Consider the following 27,630-nt stretch of genomic DNA (forward strand, 5'->3'; position numbering starts at 1 on the left):
TGAGGAAGTCTTCTTAATTGAAAGTGCGGCGCTCATGCTCATGGTTTCGGGAAAAAACACATATAATTGGCGGGGTTTTAAATCCACCTGTAAGGTTTAAATAAATAACAAATGACTACATTAGGGCTCTTCTTAAAATACAGTGGGCATGTGGCTAAACTTAAAAAGACCAATTATAACTTAGTTTGACAGAGCTCCGATTCTAATATCTATATATGATTTAAAGGTTATAGAATAAGATAATATAATTTAAATATTTTTTTGTTTAAAATAAAAATAATATGGTTCAATCAAATATCATTAATCTGTTTGTAGCTTTAGTTCTAAAAATTAATTAGAGATGACTATTGTGCCAACCAGACCATATATATACGTATCATTCATATCAAATTGCAGTTTTACGGACACTGAATTCACCAATATGGATATAAAAGAGATATCTCGGGCAGAACCTTGGGGGGAAAAGTAAAAGGAAGAAGCAGTACACCACAAAATTTTACGGTCAACGTCATCCCGGTGGAGAAGGTTCTAGCACAGGCCCGCACAGCCGCACTGCGCTGTCCCGGCCCGGGCAGGTAAAGGCCTTCCCGTCCTCTCCCTGACTCGTCTCGCGTGCGGAAAAGGTCCGGCTGTCGCACTGCCGCCGTCGCAATCCGTAACGGTACACGCCCGCGCGCCCCCCAACGACTCGACGCCACGCGAGTACCGTCCATGTGCCACCCGAGCGTTCCGCTTGCCTCCCAAAAGTCTCGGCCCCTCGCCTCGTGAAAATTCGGATCGTAAATTTTCAGTCCGTGCGAGTATGCGGTGCTGGCGTAAATTCTTAATTGCCCTGGGCGGGCCCGCTGATCCGTGCCTATGTTTTCCACAGTTTTGAAGCGTGGCGATTGCATCGATGTGTGCCCAAACCGGGCGCGGCACGAGGTCAACCCTCCACAGGCCGCAACAATCGCAGAGGAGGGTCCTTGTTAAGCGGGCGTCTACCAAACTCGAATTGTGAACCGTCTGATCCTCTGTCGCTGAGCCTGTGAGGTGGGCGATGCACATCAAGGCGTCCTGGTCCTGGAACATCCATCAAATATAAGGTTGATGCTATTTTTTAGTGTCTGAAATTACTGTTTGCTTTCAGGCGACAATTCTTCGTCTGATCCAAAATTGATAGTCCATCTACCTTATCTATGGCCCTGTTTATTTTAGATTATAAAAGTTGAATTGTGATCAAAATCTAAAAACTGAAACAAACAGCTGGATTATAAAAGCTGGATTCTGATCACAATCCAAAAGCTGAAACAAACAGCTAGTTGAAAAAACTAGATTGTTACAATTCAACACACAGATTGTAACAATCCAGTAATATACCTTCCACCAGATTGTAATAATCCACAATCCAGCTTTTACCATCCAGATTTTACAATCCATAAGCTGTTTTTCACCATCTACAGCTGAAACAAACAGGGCCTATATATCTTCAATCTCGCGCTACAACGATTTCTCCCAATAAGGTTCAGCCACTTCTTCGTTCTCACGATGTCGTGACTCCTGACACACTCTCCCACCTCTCGCCCTCCTCCTACCATATCTGGCGGGAGTCATGCTGTCGGATTCACAGCCGTCACCCCTCCCTTGTTAATTTCTCATTTTCATGCTCCTTTGCCGTCAACCCTACCTACCGCTCGTCCACAGCACCGACGCCGGCAACGTTGCCTTGTTGCACCACCAAGCCGTCGCCCGAGCCTCCCTCTAAATCCAGCACCTAATCTGGTGGCACTAAAAACCCCACTCTCCTAATCTGGCGACGTTGTGTTCACATGGGTATTAAGAGTCTAAAATATAGGAAACGTGCAAATATAAACTCTTTTTCGTCTAGACTTTTGCCCTGGCTCCTATTCATCCATTGTTTTGCCAATGGTCATAATCTAAAGCTAGCGGACGAATTAGGCCTGATCGTATACAGGAAGCTTTTGATCATGGAGACTGACAAACCATTGGAGTATGATCCCGTCTGAATTGAACAGTAGCAACAACAACGCCATGCTTCGGGCTCCGTGCAGTATTCAGCTGTGCCCAGAACGCGATGCTCCCACGCCGGTGGAGGAATCGACAGGGGCCAGGGAGAAGAGGAGAATTCACGACCACGTAAGTCCTGGTGGGTGCCGGAATATAGGACTGTGAAAATCATGCGGTGCGCACATGCCATGTTTCGCTAGCTGCTCCCCTCTTTTGTTCATTCGTGCCCAGGGTTTTATTGGGAGAAGGATACTGTTGCGGTGTCCGATGTATCTTTACTGATGCTAGAAAGGTAGGTATAGGCAGCAATGTAGATTTTATCTTGTTTCTTCATTTTATTCGTATGGTTTTTTTGATGAAATATGAGGGATGAACCTCTACTGAAAAATGAAATTAAAAAACAAGAAAGTCTGTACAAAAGGAAAAACAAAGACAACAAGATCAGAGATTACAGAATAGTTGCTAGCCATATAGACATTTTTTGTTTATTTTTCTCCTTTGCTCTATGGATAATCATGGCAAATTCTTAAACAAAGTTATCCTTACAATATTGCACACTTAGGTCTTTATTATTAAAGATCCAATCATTCCTCTGTTTCCAAATACATTAGGATAGCAAAATGGTAATCTTCATAGAGAAGGGAAGAGCCAATCTCCTTTTAAGGTGCAAAATAGCCTGCAAAGGATGAAGCTTTCTGTTGTAGAAAAGACCAATAGAGTGCCAACAGGATGGGCACAACTGTAATGTAGAAAAAGATGGATAAGAGTTTCAAGAATGCATGGCTCACGGGTGAAAGATTCAATTTTTATCCGTATGGTTGCCACCCTGTAGCTCTAGTCAGTGAGATATTGGCCTGTCTGCTTGCTCCTGCCTAGCGTTTTCACATGCAAGAGGAATCATATCCGAGTTAGCACATTTTTAGGCTTCAACTTAAAAAAAAAGCCATAAGCCTAAATAAATTAGAGGTTTTCCAACTTGATTTTTTTTAAAAGCCTAAGCCACTCTACAAAATAAACCTAAATCATCTTAGAGATGCTTTTTCAGGCATTTGCGGTTTAGAACTAGTCTAGGACCATAAACTTAATGAAAATTACCTACCACTGCCATTCATTAAGTCATTTAGCATTAGAGAAATTTTACATGGTCAAAAATTAATATGAGAAATCTATTTTTTAAGTTCAACGGTCCAGATTAGTCATGATACTATTTATTTCTCACCGGTAGTATAGGTAGTATATGTGAGTAGTATGGTAGTATTAGAGTTATTTTAGAGAGAAAAATACGTGGTATGAAAGTAATTAACTGCAGTTATATGTCTCTAAATAGAGTAATATTTCATTGCCGTTTTAACATTTCAATCTGCATTTGGTATGAGAGTTCATTTGCTATTCATTGGCTAGGGTTAGCGATCCGATGTCTGCGACGTTTGCGGCGTCGATCTTTCTATTAGCAAAAACATGGTGAGTAATTTTAACAAAATTGTCATAATTACTAAAATTTCTAATTACATGAATCGCCAGATTAAATTTATACTATCTCTACATCTAGGTAGTATGGACTGTTGCATATATTTCTGAAATTTTCAATGTGCTGGAACTATTCTGGGCTGAATCTTGCAGCTGATATGGGCTTGAGCTCGTGGTTTGGCCCAGCCCATGGCTTCTTAGCCTTAAAAGGCAGCTGGCTGCTAGGGTTGCGAGAGAGAGAGAGAGGGAGAAAAGGGATGGCTGGGCACCTGGGCGTGCGGCGGCGGCAACTGTCGTCCGCTCTGTGCGCCTGGGAGCCGGAGGAGCTGCAATTCGGTTTGGATTTGAATCCGGCCGGCCGGTGTAGGTTCCCCGATATAGATCCTCCCCCTTCCCCTCTCTGAAGAGCAGACCAATGAAGAGGATTCTCTCTGTGAGTTTTTCCCCAATCTTCTCTTCTTCCCAGTGATCTTTGGCCGGTTGAATCCGAGTCTTTCTCGGCTAGACTTGGTTTTCGGAGATTTGGAAGTGAGCGGTGTTGGTCCGGAGTTGCATACGCCGGAAGTTCGCCCACACATGCCGGCTGCAGTGTGGTTTGGGGATTGTATCTCCGTCTTCCTTATTGTCGGCGCTACGGCGGGCAATCGGATTTCTGGGACTGCGACCGACGAGTCGTGCCTTGCCCCGATTATTCAATCTCTTCATCTCCTTTCACTGTGAGTTTTTATCCTCTTTTCACATTCTGTACAGCATGCTGAATTCTAAATGCTCTGTGATGATATAATTGGTCTTATATTGGGTTATTGCTTAAGAACAATAGCATTAGGATCTTTGGTATTGTGGATGTGTGAGCTGTGAACTAGTGGTTGGTCTGTGCGGCAGTTTACTTGTCTCAGGTGTTGATCTGAGTGATATCTTCATCACTGTTGGTGGTCTTCTGGCCACAGATTCCAGTGATGGCTTGTTTCTTTTATATCTGGATATGCTCTGTACTGGTAAAATTCAGTAGGTTTCATCATCTGTTTGCTAGTATTACTTTTGTAATGACCAAATATTATTTGTTGGGATACCTCTGGTTTAGCACAGCTCACAATCCAGTGCTCATGCTTGGTATATTGTCCAAGATCCTTTTGTTAGTTGAGATCTTAAGGATAGCCCAATATTTGATTAGATCATTAGAACAATTTGGGAGCAAGTCTTCAAAGGCTTGGGGCCAATTGTTGAGCTTAAATTTGAGAGCAACATCTTTGTTCACTTGCTGTCCTAATGTTGAGGTACTGTCTCTTTTAATTCATGTTGTTATTCAGCTATTGAAGCTACACATGGAGGGTTGCTTTGTTTTTGCTCTTACTCAGCTGTTACCCTACCTTATCATGTGTTTAGCTAGCTCGAATTTTCATTCTTGTAATTATACTTGTGGAATATTATATATGCTCTATATATCACAAATTATTCAACATGGACCACCATAAAAGAGCTGTAGCATTAATCTTCCCACTCGTTCTTAGAAAAAGCCGAGTTACCAAACAACCTAATCAAACAGCTTAGCTTAAACTTTAAACCAAGGTATGATAAGCTCTTTTTAAGAGAAACTAGCCATAAGTTGACTATTTACAAGGCTAAGCCCAAACAAACAGGGCTTACACCATCAGCTTTTCTCTGTATACTGAGCTTATCCTGCATTACTGCCACAAAACATTACATTGCGGGGAATTTACAAAACCGAGCAATTTTCCTTTGCGGACACACTGGATATCTCTGCTACTACTTGCGTGGCCTGGGTTAGAAAAATGCATTTTTTAAAGTGTTGATTGAAAAGCTCTGTTGGGCTGTAGCCACTGGCGGAGCTTAATGGAGACTAAGGGAGGCCTTGGCCCCTCCTTATCTTTAAAAAAATACTTAGTAATGCACAGTAAACATGTATTTATCAAGTAATAAATTAGTTTTTAACATAAGTTTGTTGATGAATCTTTTGAACTGCCCCCCCTTAATATTTGTTGAAGCTCCGCCACTGGCTGTAGCTTAGCTAATTAGTCCCTGTAGACTATAGGAGTTCCGTTTTAGACATCGATATGACCTACAAATTTCTTTAAACATTTTTTTCTTTGCGCTGCCATATTCAAATCTTCAGCCTTGATTACAAAGGAAATATCAAATCTAACGGCACGCAACCGAAAATCACATTTATTCTTCTTTTAAACGGAAGGAGTGATAATCCTTTGTTTTTTAGATGTACTATTTGGATGTGCTACAGCTATAGTAATTTCATTGGGTATAAACTGGAGTATATCGTACAGGAATGAACACACTAAAGTCAGAATAGCGTGTTTCATCAAGACAGTGAGCTGTGAGCATTTGGGCCCTCTGGTTGTAAGGTTGGGCATGCATGTGTGAAAAAGAAGATGTGACGCGCTTCAGCTTTTTATCTAACCCCAGAAAGAAATGCCCCTATAGTTTGTAGGATTGGGAAAGGTCTCAGAGGCGTTGGCCTACCTCATGTGATGCCATGTGAGGAGATTGACAGAGGTGGTGAGAAAGCTAGCTGCCTCGAGCAAAATAGTAGTACCAACAATGGGCATAGCATCGTTGGTGATTGCTGCTAGATGCAGGCAATGTTTGGATGGACTGTACAGATTTACTTCTAGTTTATTTGACATTGCTCTAGTTTTAAAATGTTTTTTAATTAATTATCTTAAATTTCAGAAATTCTTAAAATTAAATCTATGATAATTTAAGGGGTTTTTAATATCTTATTTTTATTTTAGATTAAAATAAATATTTAAATCACTTTATTTTATCTTACAAACTTTAAATATTATATAAATCTCAGAATTAGGTATCTACCTAATAGGATCATAGTATAGCCATTTTCCAACGATGTCGTACAATGGTCTTACTAACCCTCGATTAGGTGGTGAGTATTTTACAGCGAAAAGGTTGTGTACATGTACGTAACTGATGCTTATTTAGTGTCTTAAACACACTTTGATGTGGTAGTCACTACTCACTTTATTGGAGTAAGTTCATAATTTACTGTTCTTGTTTATTGGGAAAGTTGCTCGTTGCTCCCGTCAAGGTACGGAGTGCCCTTTATAAAAACGAGATACTGCATGTCGTAGGGAGCTCCGCCCATGCCGCGCATGCATGCTGCCATTGCTGCCCGTGATCAAGAGTGGATAATTCCCAGGGGATCAGGTTTAGGCGAAGGAAAACGGCGACACGGTCCGGAGCAATCATGGTGTGCATTTGGGGATTGCTGTCACGGATCGTAACGTTCCCTGCGACGGCATGCATGGCTCCCGTCCGACGGATGGATCACCAGCAAAACCACTGACGACGCAAAGCAACATTCATGCTTTTTTCCTGCGAGCGGTGTGCGCAACGGCAAGAAGAGACAAAAAGGTCGTTGCTAATCGCGTCCGTTGTTCCTTCGCTTCCACCGAGAGGCACGTCACATCCTTCTCCTACCTCCTTGGCCTTTGCTTTTGCGCCGGCGGTTGATGCACCACACACATAGGGTCTCTACATATATAGCCTAATACGAAATAACTATAAGCAGAAGTATAGATCCATATGGAGTATAGTCATACCTATCTCTCTATCTCTTTTAATAACTATGAGTAAGATGTATAAAGTCATACAGAGTACCATGGCACCTATCTCTCTCTCCTAATAACTACGAGTAGTAAGTATAAAATTATTTGGAGTACAGTCGCACGATGAGAAGTTTAGTGGTGATATTTAAGTTCAGTTTCATGCTTTCTAAGATCTTATATCGGTGGTTTCTCTAATTCATACGGAACATGATTGATTTCTAAAAAAATCCATGTGAAATTACTGGTTCTAGGTTCCGATGAGACTATAATGGTTTTCTTTTTTCTCTGAAAAAACAAAAAATGAAACACTACCTATCAATTAGGGACGGGATTAGACGACTATATCTTTATTCTGCCATGGCATGCACCTCTTCGTCTTTTACGCAACACACACTACGCTCGTAAATACTCTCCTGTTTATCTTTGCTTGGTTGCTGCCACAGATTGATGGTAAACAGTATTGCTAGCTTTTCGCAGCATGGATCAGCCACCGAGCTAGGCCGAGCCAGCGCCCAGAAAGTGGTGGCAGTTGCAGTCGGGAGACGCGTAGCCGATAAGGGAGCAACAGCCGTGTTTGCCTACATTTGGGGCCGCAATCCTCGTCTCACTAGGTGTGTTTATTTGTAAAAAAAAGATTACATCGTATAGTTTAATGGGGGTGGAAGTTATTCGAGGAAGTCGTATAGCTTTTAAAAAGAATATTTAATTAGTTATATAAGTGGATGTAACGATGAATATAGTGAACTTGTGAATGTGTTTAGTTGTTTATATAAATGGATGTAATAAACCTATAATTTAAGACTAATAAGTGAATCATATTAATATTGTAGCCCATACAACCTGCATCTATCTAGTCTGGATACGAGTGAAACACGATTTAAACATATCGTATAACCAGAATGATTCATATAGGTTTCATCCGCCATAAAGATAACTAAACGGACTTATGTACAAAATACATAAGCAGATACAAAAATTTCTCATATATATACAGACTCGGATGAGACAAACTTCCTAATGCTCCGCTGCTGCCCATGCAGTAGTGCTGGCCGCTGCCGCTGTTGCGTGCAAATGGATGAGTGGCTTACATGCGGCTGTGTGCTCGCGTGCAAGCGAAGTTTGCATTGCATTGCATCGGCGAATCCATCGAGTTCAGCTATACGAACGCGTGGTTCTGACGCAAGGTAGGGGCAGGGAACCCAACCGAGAACGCACTCACGGCCGGTGGTATACGTGATGATTTTGAGGGTGTAATATGCTCCACGAAAGCCGGATCGCATGAATGCAGGGAGGAAACTGCAGGAGCTTTGCACGTGACGCGACCTTGTTTTTCTCTGGAAGCACGAACCAGCGGCAAGTCACATGCAGACAGACACGCGCCCGTACGCCTTGTTTGAACAGTCTCCTCTCCTCTCCTGCATCTGCAAGCGGATTTTTTTTGCCAAGAGAATAAGCTGATGTGCAGTACATTGCATTCTCTATGTCATGGCTACGCATAGATTCGGTAGTAGCTAAGCTGAACACGTCATGACTACGTCATACGACAGTTACGAGCCTAGTCCATGCGCAGCTGATGGAGTCGGACCGGAACCGAAGTGGACTGGACGGCTCGTGCCCGCTACTTGCTCTCGTCAGGCCGTCGCCGTCTCCTTCCCGCCGAGGCAGTTCAGTAGCCTCCGCCGCGCCGTTGCGGTCGACTCCGACCAGCAAGGCTCCGCCGAGCCTCCAGAGCAGGTAAACAAACAAACAACGCACGACTGGTTGATTCCCTTCTCTCGCATTCCACTCCGCGCGCACTGTGATCCTGTTGGCATTCCGGCAGAAGGGGCCGAAGACGTACTACTTCCTGGTGGCGAACGCCAAGTTTATGCTGGACGAGGAGGAGCACTTCCAGGAGCAGCTCGCCGAGAAGCTGCGCAACTACGCCGAGCGCAACAAGGATCGCGATTTCTGGCTCGTGGTGGAGCCAAAGTTCCTCGACAGGTTCCCTAACATCAACAAGCGCCTCAAACGCCCTGCCGCGGCGCTTGTCTCCACCGACGGTAACTGGATCACGTAAGTGCCTGTCCGTCGATCGAGCAGTGCTCAGTTACTATTTACCATCCCAATGCATGCTTGCCTGGTAGTAATTCCATGTGAGTGCTTGCTTCATAATAGGTGCCGTGCCAATATGCAATTGCCATGCATCACATACGGCATTGTAATCCGGGTCCTTCCGATTGTAACTGTCAAACACCCTGCCAGCTAGCCGTAATGTGTTTATTGTCGGCAGTCAAAGGTGCCCAAACGTGGGTTTAGGCACGGCAATACCTCCTTGGTGATCCTGAAACATAGTAACATTTGTTCCACAGTCATCAACAAGTGACCTTTGAATGTGCTGACTCGGTGGAAAATAGGGATGCTGAAAATTGACTACTTCAGTTAATTCAGATCCAAGTATTCCCTTTTAGAAAGAGTTTGGATTTGTTGAGATCGTGATCGCAACACAGTGAACACTACTCGTAACAGTGAGCGTAATAATTGTTATTCTCTCCTTATTACATTAGTTAGGAAGGGGTATTTATAGTCATACCTCAACCATTTTTATCATCATTACATTTGTATCCCTTATCCACATAAATATCCCTTCTAACACTAAGAAATATCCTAGGATATTCCTGGGGTATCACAGTCATTGTACATCTATAGTGTCCTATGCTATCTAATCCTAACACATGTCCTAAAGGGGCCCGCACCGAGCCTCTTTCAGGGCTATTGGCGAGCTCCCTCTAGTCACTTCTGGCCAGGTTCGGTTTAACCCACAGGCTCCTTCTCGGGCAAGCCTTCGCCCTCTTGTCGAAGGTCCTTGCGCCGCCTCCCTTCACCCTCAGGGCTTCGTCGCACCCCTTCATCCTTCGGTTCTCACCTCCAGGCTTCGTCACTTGGGCTTCGCTACCGCTTCCGTCCCCCGGTCCTTGCATCTGGGCTTTGCCCTTTGGGCTTTGATGCCACTGTACTTGAGCCTAACCTCTGCAGTGCATAAAGGAAAACATCTTTGTCTTATATTAGCCTTGTTACTTTGCCTTTGGGATCGACTGTTATGGTCAAAGTCAAGAGACGGGGGCTAACGTGGTACCATTCCCCACAACAAGATTTAAGTATGAGAATGTGTAGCTACAGTGACTGGTCAGGTCTGCCCACATGGATTTCACTGGAGAAACTGTAAAATTGCCTGGAAGATCGCATACACTGTTCGCTCACACTTCCTGTATACGGTCAAGTCCTGTTTAAGTGCTAAATTTTATGAAAGCATTTTCCAAAGTTTTGCTTGACATTTCTTTAAAATTTTGGAGTATCCCTGCATTTTCCCCCTTTTATCTTCTGATGTTGGATCCTTGGACTATACCATGAATTCTTAATATTGGAAAGTAGCGTCTAAGAAATAAGAATGCCTTTTTGTCCTTTCACTAACTGGTAGGACCTGATCCTGAATTCCTGATACAACCATAGTGATTAGATGGTAAAGTGAGTGAAAATAAACACGACCAAATTTGGAGCATGGAACATGATACTGCTAAGATTATGTTGTTTGTGACCTAGTGCATTTCCATTTCTTGTTGACTTGTCATGCTGTGCCGACGCGGTATAAATCGCCGCAACCATCTTTGTCTTGCTGCTATCAATATGACTAGTCATAATTCATAAGCCAGTTTCTAACTGAGATAATCAGCATCTGCACCCATTTTATGTTTTTATCTCTAGTAGTATGGTTGTCTATTGCTCAGTTGATGTAGCATGCCTGCAATACTGAACTCTTAATGCTCTTCATTTCACTCTCTTTTATGTTGCCAGTTTCATGAAGCTGAGGCTAGACAGGGTCTTAGCGGACCAGTTCGATGCAGAATCAGTTGAAGAGGCATTGACTTCTAATCCTGTTGAGTTGAAATTTGAAAATCCTGAGAAATGGACAGCTCCATACCCTAAATATGAGTTTGGATGGTGGGAGCCTTTCTTGCCCCCGAAGTCCAGCAATGGCACGGCGTAGAGATAAGTAGCAATCCACGTGAGCAATGTAAGATTTCTTCCATGTAAGTGATGAATGTAATTTTTTATTTTCACGCTGCTTATGTAGTCCTTGAGGTTTGCGAGTACAGTTAGTTACACTAGTCGCAGAGTTTTGGTACTACCAAATAATTAGTGGGTTTTTTTGAGAAAAATCGTGGCTCTGTTGTGGCTGATGATATATTTTCTTTATGGAAACACATTCATGCAGGTCATGCCAGTCTAACAGGCCAAAAATGTACTTCTGAGTTCTGGGCCAGCACCATGTAAATCCTTAATGCACACACGGTTTCCTGTCCGGCAATTACAGCGGTGATGTAAACAAACTGGAGATATCAATCATGGAAAATAAGAGTTTAAACTTAATCCCCTAATAGTCATGCATTTTTTTTATCCCATTGATATGACGCCACTACTAATAGTCATATGTAATAATGCAAAGTCTAAACCGACAGAAAAGCCCATTGGCACCTCGTCAATTTTAAAATCACCGTGGACTTGGGCTCAGGCACATTTTGACACCACTAATTTGTGATTCTTTTGAGACCCGCGGACAGCATAGTGTTCCTAGATGTCATATAGTATTTATTACTCCGGCCTGTTGGTTTTGTAGACACACTAAAAAACTGACAAGTACTGAATCATATGAATAACTGCGCCAACGCAGGGGGTAAATTACATCGATCATATGCATATTAAGATTTTAATCAACAGAAAGATGAGATAGATTTCTCATGTTCAGAAAACTTATGAGAGCAAGGGAGACACAACAGGATCACAATACCTACATCAGCGAAGGATAAAACCACCACAGTTAGAACTTAGAACACACTGGAATAAAATGTCATCACCTGCATTTGACAACACATGACATGACTAATTCCCAAGCAGCAAGCAACCGAACTAACAGTAACACAACCCTAATACTTAACAACCTAACACAAGTTACTGGCCTTGTGATTGCTCCTCCTCCAATCTTTAGATGGTCCTGAACCTGCAGAATCAAGAGAAATCAATGTCTGATGATTCACGAAAAAATTAGCTGAAAACGAAATGCATAGTAATTGAAACAAAGTGATATGTAACTGCATTAATGCTGCACATCATGAAAGCATGTGGAAGTGGGTTTCTTTTAATATTCAGTTACCTTGCTGCCAATTAAAAAAAAAAACGTTTGTTTCGCTGGTATACCAGTCTTGAAGTGGGTTTTCTTTGAATATTAGGTTAGCTTGCTGTCACTAAAGAAAAAGGGTGTAGCAATCTTCACGTGCTTAGTAGGTAGTCATGGAGAGACATGAGCCATGTGAAGCTGCAATTCTGCGAACACTCCATTTTGTGCATGCATGTGGATAATGTTCGTACGTCGAATGATGAATCACAATTTTAATGAGTTGTTAGCATTGTAATGAGTTGTGTTATTGAATTGCTAAGTTAAGTTCTTAGTATCTTACTACTAAGAAGTAAGAACCATGTGATAGTTGCAGATATTTGCAGAACCAGAGAGCTCTTCTTTGTGGAAGTGGGCATTTCCATTTTCAATTTGTTCATTAACCAGACATTTTTGGCTAATTATTTAACATAAACGCTGATACACGGAAGAATTATAAGGTGCAAAGTATGATATAATATATCCTCATATTTCTTTCTAAAATAACCTTTTCAAATGATGCTGAATACGTAAACGCGGTGATAGGGAGAGGCAGGTGAGCGAAAGCACCAAGAAAGTGAAGGAAGATAAACTTGGAGGGAAACTGGTTAAGGTCAACGTTCTTCTTACATGTAAACAAATAAATCAAGAAAAAGGAAACGATCCATGTGGGCATATGGCCATGATTGTTACCCGAAATTCTCAAGACTACGAGCAGGGGCAGAGCAAAGCCAAGAATAGCAAGAACTCTCACAGCGCGATCAAGGAGAAGCGCCGAGTGGAGGAAAAGCGTTCTACACTAGATACATACATGTCAACACGCAGTAGAGGATGAAGGCCAGACGCCGGCATTAAGCGCCCCGCACGGTGATCCCCTGCATCATGCACTTGAACTCGCCGAAATCGACGCGGCCGTCGAGGTCGCGGTCGACGTTGCAGATCATCTCCTGCACCGTGGCCAAATTCCGGGCCTCGGGCAGGCCGAGCTTCTTGAGCACGGCCTGCAGCTCGGCGGACGAGATGAAGCCGTCGCCGTCCGCGTCGAACACACGGAACGCTTCCTTCATGTCCCCCTCGTCGTCTTCCTCGGTCTCCACCTCCGGGATGGGGCCGAATAGCGCGTCCCCTAGCGCGCGGTGGAGGGACTCAAAGTCGTCGAAGCGGAGGCCCGCGGCGCCGGCCGGGATGTAGCCGCCGACGGTGGCCTCCAGGCCGGAGCGGTCGGCGCCGAGGCCGAGCGCGTCGAGCGCCGATGCCATCTCGTCGAGGGTGATCTCGCCGTCGCCGTTGCGGTCGAAGAGGTCGAACACGCGGCGCAGGCGCAGCGTGTTGAGGCTGCCGTTGCGGAGGCGGAACGACGGTGAGGGCTTCTTGGACAGCGATGGCTTCGCGCGGACGGCTGCGGCGTTCTCCATTGCTTGAGCTTTCTCTTTCCCTTTTTTGGCTGGGCGTTGCGGGTGCGAGGATTGAATATTTCTGGAGCGCGTAGTGTGTCGATTGTGAGGCCGGGTTTTTATAGAGGGAGAGTCGAGAACACGGCCGGAGCTCAAGGTCTCAGGCTGAGGGCCAATAGAATATCGAGGAAATTCTTTATTTACTATTAGAGATAAGGTAATCTCATTTATGACCTCACATAAAATAAACTTCCTTATTTATTGTTGTTTCTAATTTTCATTCATTCCTCATTATTATTATCCATTTGATAAAAAAAACATATTTACTATTATTAGTGAATAGCTACGGGTCATAGTGCTGGAGTGGGCATCCATGATGAAGATACGGTCCCAATGTAGCCGTCCTACTCGCTCTCAGCACCTTTCCTTTTTGCCCGTTCTAGCTTCGGAGAGTGTTTATGGCTTGAGCCCCATCGCTGTTCACCGTTCGCCGTCGGATGCCACGCATGAGGTGGCTGTCCTCCTCTCTAATGATAAATATGTTTTTTCTATATGTTAATAAATGGTAGTGGCGGGAAAGGAATAAAAATCAAAAGTAGTGATAAATAAGAGAGTTTATTTCATAGGATAGAAAAAAAATATTATCTTGTGATGACAAATTAGGAACTTTCTCTAGAATATCCTTACATATATTCCCACTTTTTAAAAAATAATTCTAAATGATATGGTCATATGGCATCAAAGTACAGACCTATGCCAGCCTCAGGGTGAACTTTAGCATTATGAAGTTGCTTATCATTATTAACACTAGTCATTGGGCTTATTTATGTGCGGGTATCAATCAGGAGCTGCAGGAGGTGGTCGATGTGCATGGCGTGTAGCTCCCTGGGCAAGCGGGCGCAAGAGCCAGAGGCGAAACATTGGAGCGGGATTTCCGAGAGCAGAACACATGCAAGCGGAGTAGTAGAAGTTGAGTGATATGAGATGGGTAATTCCTGTGAAGTTTAGGGGTAGTCTGCAGTACTTGAGGCAGGACATCTTGTCTGGTATGAGAATCACTACGTATTTTTTAAATAGTAAATATATGCGTAATTTTGCTTAGTTAAAAGCAAAATTGGAAAAAATACATCTAATGCCTTGCATACTATCCACCGCAAATTCTTCGTTTGGAGGTATAGGCATTGACTAATTCCAGTTCCTCCGTTCCAACGTTGTCGACTTGTTATAGCTAGCGTTAATTAAACGTTGTTCTAGACTTGGAAGCATCGATTCTACGGTGCTGGTCTGCGAGTGCGAGGTCCTTGTTTGGTCAGCCAGTTCTTCATTAATAAGTTGGAGAGATCATATCCCAATCAGTTCGTTGGTGAGATTGTTCCAATCCTACTGTGCGTTGTTGACCACCTCCCCATGTGTTGCTGATTCATCCAATGGCGATCCCGGAAGGCTCTCGGATTAGGCTGGCACCGCGCCACAACGCGGCTCCCATCGCTGCATTATTTCCCAGACTGCAGCAAATTAAACTACTCGAGCGCGCGCCGGGGCTACGGGAGAGGGGGAAACCGTGTCGCCGAATTATTTCACAATTGCCGAACACGACGATCGGCATCGACGTGCCCGTGAGTCAGGCCACCGTCTCGTCTCATCAGATACCCCAAAAGAACAAGAGACATTCCGGTCGCTAGCAGCTGTCGCCGGCCCGCGCGAGCAAGCCATGAGCGCGGCCGGCCACTCCTCCCCTGGCACCGCGTCTTCCCCACGTCTTGTCAACGCTCGGCGCCAGCCATGGCTTATCGTGGAAGGCACAACTGCCGCGCACCACAGTCTCCTCATCTAGATGAGGCAACGGGGAGGAGCGGCGATAAGTCTGAGAGGCTTCAACTCTACGCAGGTAAGTGAAGGCGTTTGTTTCTAGATTGTCAATCGAAGGCCACGAACCGGAGCACGGACCAAGGTGCTACCGATTTCAGCTGCCGGCCGGCGGCCGTCTCAGTAGAAATGTTACGGAGTCGCGAGTCGTAACAGCGACATCAAGTTCGACGCACCGGTCATGCCCCAGGAAAAAAGGATCATCAGATGCGGGGATCAAGCTCAAGGAACCGTAAACTACGGCAGACTTGGTGCGAAAAGTTGGAGGCTCAAGGATGTTGGAGCAACACCACGCGAAAGACGGACGCTCTCCTAGCATGTGTGGGGCCACATGTGGTAGTAGTAAACGCGGTTCGGTCGTCTCGACGAACGTGAGGGCCACATGCCGTTGATATTCTGACTCGGCAGCGCGCGCGCCGACCGGTTCGTGCCACCCGGTTTGCTTTAAGTAGTGGTAGGCGCGGGGCTAAGCCGGCAGTGGCTCCCGTGCCTGATTTGACTACCGGTGCGTTGCCGGGGACAACGTCGCCATCGCGTGCCTGTCACCTAACGCCAAGCGGGCAAGTACATTCTGAGGACATTGCCAGACGTGACGACGCTTGTTATTAACTACCGCGGGATCGACGCGGACACGCTGCTTCGGTAGCGTGTTTCGGCGCGTGGAGTCCGTCCGTGCGGTGTGGTAGGCTGGTAGCGTCATCGATCGCTCGTTGTCATGGTGCATCGTATCAACTTCTCGACTCCAAACGCATCGCTTATTTTTCTCCGTCAGGTCAAATAGCATGAGGTATTGAGGCGCGTTCGCAGTCCGGATCCGGAAGAACCAATGCGTACGTTTCCAAAGCAAAAAGTGTAACATGGGGATTCCGCTGAATCGACCTCCGGCGTCAACAGGCCCAGGCGGTATAGCGGTGTAACGGCTGAAGGCAGAAAGGTTGTTCTCACTTGCAGTATGTGATTTCCCCCCCGGACGATGCAGGATGTGAGATCAGCAGATCCAAGCCTGTCATGTTCTTCCGTATCATAATCTTGTATTTAAAAGATGGGATGACGAAGTTCGTTGAAAGAACGGGTCACATTATTTTTCAATCAGCTTTTGATTTCAGTTGATGATCCCTAACCATCGGATCTAAATCGGACGGGTATCATTTTTTTTTAATCTTGACACGCTCTTTCTCACGTTTTCTCTCGCGCGCGTGCTTGTCGGCATGCTTGCCCCTGCCTGCTCCCGTCCCTAGCATCGTCATCGGGTCTGCCTCCCCTGCTACGCTAACTGAGGCAGATGTTATGCCCCGCCTCGACGTTGGCCTGTCGGATGTCCGTCACTTGGCCGTGGCCGGTAGTGTCTCTACCGCTTTTGTACTCGTCTTCTCCGTCTGGCTTGTCTACCTCCTTGAGTGCATTTCTAACCCCTACAGTCCTAAGAACCTGTTTATTTCAGCTCAAGATTATAATAAACTAGCTTATTTGTTCTGAGCTGAAACAAACAGTTAGCTTATCTGTCCAGATTATTATAAGCTGAAGCTCAAATTATAATAATATCATAAGCTGTGAAAATGAGCTTATTTCAGTTTATTTTGATATTTTACTATACTACCTATTAAATTTAAAAGAAATTACCTACCAATACCACTCCTACCACCTTACACCCGAATCCCCCACTCACTGTTGAGGGCATTGCAGACTTTTACCAATAATCTAGGTTACCAAACAGCTCACAGCTTATTTTTCTTCAGCTTATCATAATCTAACTTATTATAATCCACCATCTATAAACTGTTTATTATAATTCTGAGCTAAATAAATAGGCCTAACTCGGTCGACTGATTTCAATCGATCGAGGAAGAGTAAATAAAAAAAAATGGGACGATGGCTTCTATTTTGTAACTTTGCATATTCCACTGATCGGTTGGGCCGTTTGAATGGGCGGGAATGTCCTGGCTGTGCACTGGGAATCAGGCCTGATAATGGGCAGATTGGTTTCCTTTTCATGGGTAATCCGGACTGAACTGGGCTGGATAACCTGTAAACCGGGGTTCACTCTCGATCTGCCTGCGCAGGTCGGGTTCAGACAATTTGCGATCCAAACGTGTCGAACTCGAACGCACCGCGAAGAAACCTCACAGACGCAGCGTCGTAGCATCGGGCCTTGGCTGCCGTCGCCCATCGCCCGTCCTCCCTTCCCCGCGTCACCTCTCCTCGCCGGGCCGGCACGCCGCCCTCCCCCCGCCTCTCCTCGCCTCGCCTCGCCTCGCCGGCTCGCGTCATCCCTCGCGCCCCCGCGGTCTCTCCAGTTCTGAAGGTAAGCCCGCCCTCTTCCTTTGTTAGCTTCCGATTGAGATGCGTTCCGCTGCCGGCCAAGTGACCTCTCCTGCCAGATCTGGATGCCTATAGACTGCGTTTCTGGCGTTTGGGGTCGATATCGCTTCCGTGTTGGTGCCCCGGTGATTTGGATCGCGCGGGTCAGTTGTTTCTCGGCTCGATTCGAGATGGGATTGATGTGCCCTTGAACCGAGCCTCTGAAATCAGAGAGTTCTTTCTCATGTGAAGCTTGTAGTTTACTTGGAAGTTTTTATGGTTTATCACTTCAATTGCAATGTCATACCTGGTGCGGGTGGAGCCTAGCCACACTGTATGCTTTGATGTATCTTCTTGTCTAGTTATGTGTATATTGCAGGATGGTGCTGCCTTTTGCTGTGTTGAATTCGTACCTATGGAGTATTCTATTACCTTTTTTATGATGTTTGGTGACTTGTGGTGGTAATAGGGCATAAGAAGGGACATTATACGAACTAACAGAGCTATGATATGCAGGAATGGGCCTATGGACGTTGCTGGAGGGTTTTTTGCTTCTTGCAAATGCATTAGCGATACTGAATGAAGACCGCTTTCTTGCTCCTAGGGGATGGAACATGTCTGAAGTCTCAGGAAATGGGCAAACGAAGTCGTTGAAGGGCCAGATCGTGGGGCTTATCTACGCTACACAGTTTCTGAGGATGCCCTTGATAGCTCTTAATGTTCTTATCATTGTTGTGAAATTGGTGTCAGGCTGAGACTTTTTTCTGGTCTTAGCTGTTGGGTTGGATTGATATGAGTTCCAGCATTATGTAAAAGTTAATTATACTCAAAGTTGCTGGAAATATGTTCATGTTGACTCTAATGTGGATTTCTGTTATTATTATGGTAAATTAGTTCTGGTCAGAAAAATATTTCTGGAACATTTATACCATCAAAGTGTGTTGTGTGCAAGTATGATCACTTTGCTCAAATTTTGTCCTATACAGCATGTGAGGGCATCTCTACTTTGTGTTACTTCTGAATTGCTGACACATTTGTTGCTTATTGGTGTGTTTTATGCTGGCTTACTCACATGTTAATATTTGTGTTGTTTGACATTTGGATACTGCTTACGATGGGATTCATTGCCTCCTACCTTAGGTTGAGTGGTGATAAAACAAACCTTTTGCGCTATTTAGCATTATCTACATTTTATCATCTACTTACCAATTGCATATCCTTTCTTTGAAAAATATTTTGTGTCCAAGCTAGTATCACTGCTCAGTTAGCAATGCTGACAGTACCTTGCAATACTTCAGATGATGGTCTGTTAAGAAAAAGGGACGATGATCAATTCAGTGGCAAGTTGCAGATAGGTTTTATTTATGTTCATCCGACAGGTATGCAGCATCCCTTTTGCTACAAAAACTTGAATAGTCGTGCATTAACACCTTAATGTTTTCAGTATATATTGCATTTTGGTACTGGCCTTTAATAGCTACAAATTACAATATTGGGTTAAGTCATTTTACTCATTTGGCACTGTCTCTTTATTCAACATATTTCATCTTAATTATGAACATAGATCAAGCCTGAATAGTATGAGCTGTCTCTGTACAAATTCTCCCCCAAACAGCATTCATCAGATTACAATTTTTCTCCCTCACCTAGTATGACCACTAACATTATTGTGCCCAGATCAGAGTCGCTCTTAGGCTCTACACGCCCTTTGCACTTTTGTTAAAGTGAGGTCCACACCGTACTCTTGCTCCACAATGAGTTTCAGTGTTGGAGAATGCTCGTAGTTCGGTGAGAGCTTCAAAACAAACTTGGAGAGTATGAGAGAGATCAGGATCTTGAGCTCAGCCATAGCAAATCCCTGGCCAAGGCAGGTCCGAGCCCCAGCGCCAAATGGCAAGTATGAATATAGCTGGGGTCGAGCATCAGAGAAGCGCTCTGGGTTGAACTCTTTCACATCTGGACCCCATAGTTTGGGGTCCAGATGCATTGTGGAGACAGGGATGTAGATGTTGACACCTTTTGGTATATGCACACCACCTAGCGTCAGTTCCTGGAGGGCCTGCCTTGATACAAAGGCTCCTGCTGGGTACAACCTCAATGTTTCCCGGATTACCATTGTCAACTACATTGGCAAAAAGGATCAGGAGGTAAGAGCCCTTTTAGAAGTTAGAACAAGATCAATTTGCTGACAAAGAGCAAGTATGGATGTTTAGGCAGGTAACATGCTCACAGATAAAGTATGCTGCTATATACTAAGTACACGGCCCTCACCTCCCCCAAAATTTGATAGACCAAAAATTAATAGTAATGTACTAATTGCCATTTTTATTACAGAGAGGATATTACTTTTGTAAGCTGTTTTACTTCTGCTCATGCTTAACTTGTCATTTTGATTCAATTTGATATGCATAGTTTGAACCAGTTCCTGAATAAGCTTACTTATGACTCGCTACATTACCATGTATCCTTATAAGCATTAAATAAGGGATCAAATTAAAAGCTTCTAGAACTCACTAGTGCAGTGGTCTCAGATATCTTCTTTCTGCAAGATTAAAACACATAATTGCTGAAACTGCGTATAAAGAAGATATGATTTTGAGAGGAGCATACATTTTTCATTTTCTGAAGTGACTGGGAATCTACTAGCCGGCCTCCACAGATTTCATGCACCTCTTCTCGGACACGATCCTGCCATTCTGGGTGCAGTCCAAGGAGCATTAGACACCAGGCAGCTGTGACAGCTGTGCTCTCATATCCTGCAAAATAGATGCTCTTGCAGTTATCAACTATGAAGTTCTCTGCCTCGGAGTGGTCCACCTTGCTGCTGCTTGCACTGTGAAGAATTGTACGCAGTAAGTTGCTGTCTTCTCCACTTTCCTTTACAATTTCTAGAATCAATTTGTGGACTTTTTTGTGAAGCTCCCATGCCTGCTTGTTCCTCATTGTGGGAAAGAACCTGCAAGCATATAAAATTTGACTCGTACAGGTCATTTTGAATTAATGTATTGCTTTGGATCAACAACAATATCAATTTTTTTCCCGGCACAAAACAATATGTACTTTGTCATATGTTACTAATTGAGTAGTTTTCATATGTTACTAATTAAATAGTTCTGTTCCCCCCTAACCTTATGCCAGTCATTTCAGCTAGCGCATTTGGCTTGGACACAGCCTGCTGTAATTCTCTGATCTTCAAAAAGATTTCCTTTCCTTTGATGTAGCTGCTTCCAAAGCACGTCCTAGAGATCACATCTGCAGAGTAGGCCCTAATATCATCGTCGATCTTAATGTCTGTTATCCCTCCATTTTTGTCAATTCTCTCTTCCCATGACTTCAACAACGTTTGTGCAGAATCGACCATTAGATCCACCATGCCCTGAGTATGTGAAAACGTAAAAGTTAGGCTAACATGTAAAAATTAATGGTTGTTTAGCTGTCTGCTATTCTCAGATCTCTAAATTATAATTTACTTGCCAGTGGCCACTGTAAGAAAAAAAAACTTTGCATCCAACTAATGAACTAAATGACTGTAATATATGGCTCAGGAACAATGCAGAGTTGCTGGAAGTGGTCCTAACTAGAATCATATCCCACATTATCTAGCTGGATCAGAATATTGTAGTCTTGCTGTTTGGAGTGTCCTAGTTAGAATCTTTGTCACACATTGTCTAGCTGGATCAGAATGTTGCAGGTTTTGATGCCAGCTACGTTATTGAACTGTCATTCTGAATTATGTTTGCAAATAAGCGGCAAAATATAGACGAGCAATAACAGCTTTTAATGCTCCTGTAGCTTTCTGAAACCTTTGAAATGTATCCACAGATGGCCTTTAAATCTGTTTGTGCAATCCATGTCTCAGTTGAGAGGCTTCAAAATCCATGTCTCTTTAAACATGCCAGCTTTGAGCAAGTGAGCAACATCTGAAACATGCTGGGTCTTAATAGTTTTGATTTGTCATATTGACCTGAAACTCTGAATGCATAACCATGAATTCCATACAATTATTCTTTTATTGGCACAGCACATTGAGATTACTAATTGAATGCCTGGACTGTGTAATGCTCATACCTTGACCTTGTCCAGGAAAAACTCAGGGGCAATGATCTTCCTCTGGTGCGCCCAGGCCTCGCCGTTGGACTTGAGGATCCCCCCGCCGAAGAGGGGCTCGTGCGTCGCCTTGAGGTAGGAGCTCTTGCCGAGGTCCAGCGACACGCAGAGGTTGATGTCCCGGACCACGTCGAGCCGGCTAACGTGAAGGAATACGACGTTGCCCATGGAGTAAGTGAATATCGGACCTGCATTTCAGTAGAACCGGACAGCGTAAGCTCAGGCTCGTTCTAAGCCTGATGCTGCCTCAATGGTTGCCTGACTAGTTGCTAAATAAACTGCTAGAGTAAACTAGATTCATGGGAATGAGTTATGGATCTTCATTAAGTAGTAAATAGATGTGGGCACGGGTCCAGCCACGGAGTTGTTACATCATATACTACGGAAAATAAATACTATGGATCTAGTCATGCCAACAGACTGCTATAGTACTACAGTAACTAAGAAAGCTGCAAAACTAATCATCTTGGTCATCCTGCGTTTTATAATTATAAGTCAGTTCTTGTGACCTGGTTTCTTTTTTCCTTTCCCCCGGAAAGGATCGTGTGATCTGGCTTCAGAAAAACAAATTTCATGGTACGAGGGGGATATCGCCATATCGGCTTGCGAATTTCCGGCCACTCCCCGATATTTTCACGGAAAATATCAGCAGGATCGCCGGGAAGCCGACACGGCGGTGGGCACCAACAGTCCTCCGCTTCCGCGCGCGCGAGCCCCGCCGCTCCACCTGCCCGTCCCGTCATCCGAAACCGCGCGACTTTTCTTTCCATCGGGAGCAGGAGCAGCCGGGGGCACGCATGCCCGGACGAGCCAACAAGCGCTCCGCAGCCAAACAAGTAGCTAACCGAAGTTGGTTGTTTCCCCAGTGGGCGAACGACCGGTTCTCGGCCTAGCTGTGGGACTTGTCATGTAAATAATGAAAACGTGACGTGTTCGTTGTTTATGAAGTTGTAGGTTTCGTAAATATCTTTAGTAAAGATGTATATATAAGTTGTAGGTCATATTTAAACGTGTGTTCGGATACTACATATTGAATCCATTATTGAGGTAAAAAAAAAGTAACTAACCGAAGGAGACCGACCTCTCGGTCCGTTGTCCCCTCTCGCGGTGGCTGTTCCCATCCAATCACATTCCCATCCCGTCCGTCTCTCTCGTCGAGGAATGCGGGATCACATCGCAACAGTTGGACCCCGAGCCAGCCTGACTGGCGGTGGCGCGCCGTGCGACGGGGTGGGCGCAAGAGGGACAGGCAAGAACGCAGGCCACGCCCCCAACCCCACCCCCACCTGCCCGCGCGTGCGGCCACGCGCGCCCCGCCCGGATCACGCGCGCGTGACATTGACGCGCCCCCCGCCCGGATCGCGCTGGGGAGTGAGTAATGTTCGACGGATCCCAGGAACAGATATGACGTGACCCGATTGTGCAAATGTTTTTGGATGGTTACTTGCTGCAGCCACTCTTTGGGCGTTGCGGCTGTACGTTGGTGTGCCATTTATGAAGAATAGAAAGCAACGAAAATTTATCTGAAAGATGCAGCTTGAAGGTGAGTTTTGCTGTAGAGTTGGTGCATTCCAAAAGGAGCTTTGCCAGTGAATCTGTGATACTACACTGCAACTGTGCTACATGTAGTGTAAACAATTGCAGATCGGTCTGCATCAGGTTGTTAATTCATGCACCAACCAAGAACAAGCAGCTTATTTTCAGGGAAGCACGGTTACACATGGTGCGTATACTCCTACTTGGCGATGATCCCAAGACCCCAACCCTGCCTTTTAGCATTTTGCCAAAGCTACTGGACATGATCTAAAACCAAATCGTCGCCTCAATCCATATCTTGTACGTTTGTCGTCACGCTACGTCTCTCCGTTCTACTAGAGTCTAAGGTGTTGGTTGTACATGGCGATGGTCACCTCACCAAACTTATCCTGCTGTCGAACAGTATCGGCAACAGCAAAAGTAGCTTAATATCAACATGGAAATGGAATGACCTCAAAACAAGTTTAGTGAGCTGTTAACGCTGCAGCAGCTAGAATTAGCGTAATATCAACATGGAAATGGAATGATGGATTTATTTTGGGTAATTTAATATCGTTCAACTAGACGGCACCGATCATTTCCGGGTCCTTGAAAGGAATGGCATTTGGTGACAGCAGATTAAAAAAAGCGGCGAAACTTCTGTTGCTACATGGCTGCATTCCTGTGGAGTGGGCAACTTAGTGATGGCTCAATTATTGAGCTAAACATGTACCACCCATCTGCTGGTTCAGTGATTTCTTAACCAATATTAGGGCCGGGGTCAGATCCAATAGGCTGCTGGTTACTCATTCTAGTTATAAATATTTATCCTTTTGATTAAGATTTGATCGATCAAAATTTTAAAATTTTGATCGACAATAATTTATTTAGTTTAAAAATATAATAATCATGATCAAAGTTACACACCAAAAACTGTAAAAAATATTAAAAATGTGATGTATTTTTGACCGACGAAGTACATCAGTTGGTACCCAGTGGTTCATCAATGAACCAACATTTAGTGTTTTTTACCATCTTCTCGTTTTCCACTGTCTACTATCTGCATGCTGACAGAGCACATTCATTGAACGTAGGTAGAAGAGTGAACACCAGTACCTTCTACTTAGCTCAGAGATGTAATCAGTTTCGGCTTCTTCTAACGATTAATTGGCACATCATGTCTCTACACAGGTCAAACAACAAGACTAACCGGCAGAACTAGAGAACAAATTAAAGCAAGGATCATAGGCCATAGCACACTTCAAAGCAAGCATCAAGAAAGGCCATTAGAACAAAGCAACGATTAATCATGCATGTCAAATGGGTGAGTACCAAATGTTATGTAAGCTTGCGTTGCTGGAAGACACGTACGTACCGTGCTCTTTCCTCCATTTCTCGTAGAAGGGCAGCACGGCTGGGCGGTAGTCATGAACGATGTCGCGGCCGCCGGCGCTCCGGCGTGCTGACGCACTCGCCGCCTTCGCGGCGGCCACTGCCTCCCGCATGTCGGCGAGGTTGCCGTAAGGGAACGACGGCCGCGGGCCGGCGATGCCCTGCCTCCTGAACTCGGCGAGCACCCTCTGCGGCGCCACCCAGACGACGTGGTACAGGTACACGGCGAAGCCGCACGCCGCCACGCAGCACAGGCTCAGCAGCACCTTCACCGCCGTGGCCACCTCCATCCTCGCTATCTTTGCCGTGTTTCTCTCTTTATGATCCTTGCCCCTGCCACCTGATCAGTGATCACTACACTTACCTTTAGCTAGTGTCAGGTTGTTAGTGCGTCTGCTGATGAACGAAGAGGGGTAGTTATAGCCTATAGGTGGAGCGTATATATCGGGGGGCCAGGTTTAAGGATGGCAACGGGGACGATACTTACGGGTAGAAGCTATACAAATATATGTCTATGAGCTAATATCTAAATACGCGCTCGCACCTATTACTTGTCATGGGTAAGAAATGTCAATAGCATCCACCGCCCATGAGCATCACATAACCGCAGACACGCCTGTATACCCGCAAGGAGAACTAGAAGGCATACCTCACAGATCCAGCGGTGGCTACAGCGGCAAAGTGGATTCAACAGTGACTTGGCTCTGGCGACGTGGGGCGTGGCAGATCCAACGGATAGCACTGTGGTTCGAATGGGGAGGAGGTGGGGTGGACAAGGACGATGATATAGGGCGGAGGTGGGGTAGACCGTGAATGGGGATGACAAGGTGGGGCGGATAGGGACGACAGGGTGGCTTGGGCATCTAATGAGGTAAGGTGGAGGTGGGATGGACGATGCAAGGTGAAGAAACGGCTGGCGTAGGGCGACAAGATCGACCAGGATGATGAGCGACCGACACAGGGCGATGAGTGGCGACAGGGTTGCGTAAGGGATGAGAAAACACTAGAGATTCAGGTGGTGATTTATATACTAGTATGTTGGGTTCGCTTGTCAAACACTTGAGGTGAAATAGACACGTGTGAGCTTTTTTCATGACCAAATATAGTCAAATCCGTACCAGACTCATGAGCGAAGAATGCGATCTATACACGTGCCCATTAGGGTTTTTACCAACGGGCACATGAATAATATGTGCCCATTGTCATCCCTAACTGGCCTGGAGTGGGGGGAAGGTGCTAGAGTCCAAATGCCAATTTTAGGATAAAACGGCTCGCCATAAAAGAGGTTGCAATGAGACGTCACACTCACATGTGTGCTCTATGAGGGTGTGGGCAAAGATTCAAAGTGTATTACATATCTATCCAGTATTCAGTGTTATTTTTTCAGCTAGGCTCCCTCCAAAATTTTATTTTTGTACGCTGTAAAGTGTTTCTCGTGAAATTATATAAAACTCTGTAACATTTCTGTATTTCAAATAAAGCTTCAAATACTCCCTGGTTGGTGACACAACTGTTATGATCAAAGGGTCGTGATTCCGGCATGCGACTACCTTTGAATCGATGAACTATGAGCTAGTTCACACTTTATTTTCCCCAAAGAAAAAGTAGCGATTGAGCTATATGCAGACCTCAAAGCATCAGCCATTGTACTGCAAGTGTATTTATCCTTTCAATCTACTGATTGCTTCTAGACAAAACTGCCACTTTTTTTAGAATCTTATTGTTTTTTTTTGGGAATCAATAGTCAGTATTTTCACATGCAGAAAGAGAAGTCCCTATAATAAGATACCAACTGGGGGAAAAAAGAAGAAGAAGGGGACATATGCATGGCCTGTATTTTTCGTGCGCATCCAAATCATATGGAGCATGGGCGTTAGTCAGACAGAAGGGGCCCAAGTATACGTTGCTCGAAGATCCGATCTTCTCCACCATCTCATTTTTTAAGATAAGAAAATATTTTATTATTCAAGCACGCAATGACGCAACTGTCTATTATTATATAATTTCAGCCATCGGCTAAAAATAAAATAACAACAAATGACATATTGCAAAAGTTCTCCACACAAACATGAAGGAAACAAAACTGCAACAACAAACCTATTAGTAGATATCCACCCATATCTAGCAAATATATCTATTATTATTGTCTCTAGGATGCGGCATACTCATTTTATTCAACACCTGGCCTTCTCTTTTTGCAGAAGAGATCAATGTTGAATTCAATAAGTTTCCCTAAAGATCACTTGCATGTAAGAGTTTGATCTTGTTTTATCAAAAACAATATCATTCTTGGTTAGCTATATAACTAACATAGTTCACTTACCCTAACTAGAACTTGAGGTATCATCTTTGGATTGATATTGCATTACCATTCACCAAATACATGTGATACACGTTTAGAGGGTTGAATAACAAAAGCAATTTGCACTACCCTCTAAATAAACTTAGCAAACTGATAATAAAAAAAGCAAGTGTTAAATAGTCTCATTATTATTAAAAAGTAACATTGGACATTACCTTACCAATTTCACTTAACAAGATTGTCTTTTGTTAGAATAACACCCCTAATTACTACCATAGAAAATTCTCTATTTTTAGTGGTGGCCAATTTCACTTAACAAGACTGTCTTTTGTTAGAATAACACCCCTAATTATGTATCATAGAAACATCTCTATTTTTAGTGGTAGCCTTAATTTCCATATAAAATGGTGTGAACTAATGAAGCCTTGATTCATTAAAGTTTTGTACATGGGCTGCACGGAGAATATCCCAGTGGTCTCGGAATCGGTTCCCCTAACC

At 44.3% G+C, this 27,630-nt stretch overlaps 4 protein-coding genes across 5 annotated transcripts; 2 read left to right on the forward strand and 2 right to left on the reverse strand.

Moving 5' to 3' along the window:
- Positions 1–8,597: 8,597 nt before the first annotated feature.
- On the forward strand, positions 8,598–11,287 carry LOC133910540 (uncharacterized). Its single transcript, XM_062352901.1, has 3 exons — positions 8,598–8,804; positions 8,893–9,125; positions 10,902–11,287. Exons 1-3 carry the CDS (start codon positions 8,598–8,600, stop codon positions 11,092–11,094), a joined length of 633 nt encoding a protein of 210 aa, XP_062208885.1. The 3' UTR covers positions 11,095–11,287.
- Positions 11,288–11,782: 495 nt separating this feature from the next.
- LOC133912438 (probable calcium-binding protein CML27) lies at positions 11,783–13,759 on the reverse strand. Its single transcript, XM_062355162.1, has 2 exons — positions 13,070–13,759; positions 11,783–12,105 (listed from the first exon to the last, which is right to left on the reverse strand). Exon 1 carries the CDS (start codon positions 13,671–13,673, stop codon positions 13,110–13,112), a length of 564 nt encoding a protein of 187 aa, XP_062211146.1. The 5' UTR covers positions 13,674–13,759; the 3' UTR covers positions 11,783–12,105; positions 13,070–13,109.
- Positions 13,760–17,565: 3,806 nt separating this feature from the next.
- Positions 17,566–18,770, forward strand: LOC133912440 (uncharacterized). The gene is made up of 2 exons (XM_062355165.1): positions 17,566–17,820; positions 18,333–18,770. The coding sequence occupies exon 2, from the start codon at positions 18,335–18,337 to the stop codon at positions 18,569–18,571; it is 237 nt and encodes a 78-aa protein (XP_062211149.1). The 5' UTR covers positions 17,566–17,820; positions 18,333–18,334; the 3' UTR covers positions 18,572–18,770.
- Positions 18,771–19,313: 543 nt separating this feature from the next.
- LOC133912439 (cytochrome P450 714B3-like) lies at positions 19,314–25,299 on the reverse strand. 2 transcript variants are annotated; one of them, XM_062355163.1, is made up of 5 exons: positions 24,814–25,299; positions 21,885–22,111; positions 20,945–21,192; positions 20,427–20,772; positions 19,314–19,938 (listed from the first exon to the last, which is right to left on the reverse strand). In XM_062355163.1, exons 1-5 carry the CDS (start codon positions 25,118–25,120, stop codon positions 19,507–19,509), a joined length of 1,560 nt encoding a protein of 519 aa, XP_062211147.1. In that variant the 5' UTR covers positions 25,121–25,299; the 3' UTR covers positions 19,314–19,506. The 2 variants fall into 2 exon arrangements, with proteins under 2 accessions (XP_062211147.1, XP_062211148.1); XM_062355164.1 differs by lacking the exon at positions 24,814–25,299 and adding an exon at positions 22,433–23,165.
- Between the last annotated feature and the right edge of the window lie 2,331 nt (positions 25,300–27,630).

The sequence above is a fragment of the Phragmites australis genome, chromosome 3 (genome assembly GCF_958298935.1).
Source record: "Phragmites australis chromosome 3, lpPhrAust1.1, whole genome shotgun sequence".
In the NCBI taxonomy this organism is placed as follows: Eukaryota; Viridiplantae; Streptophyta; class Magnoliopsida; order Poales; family Poaceae; genus Phragmites; species Phragmites australis.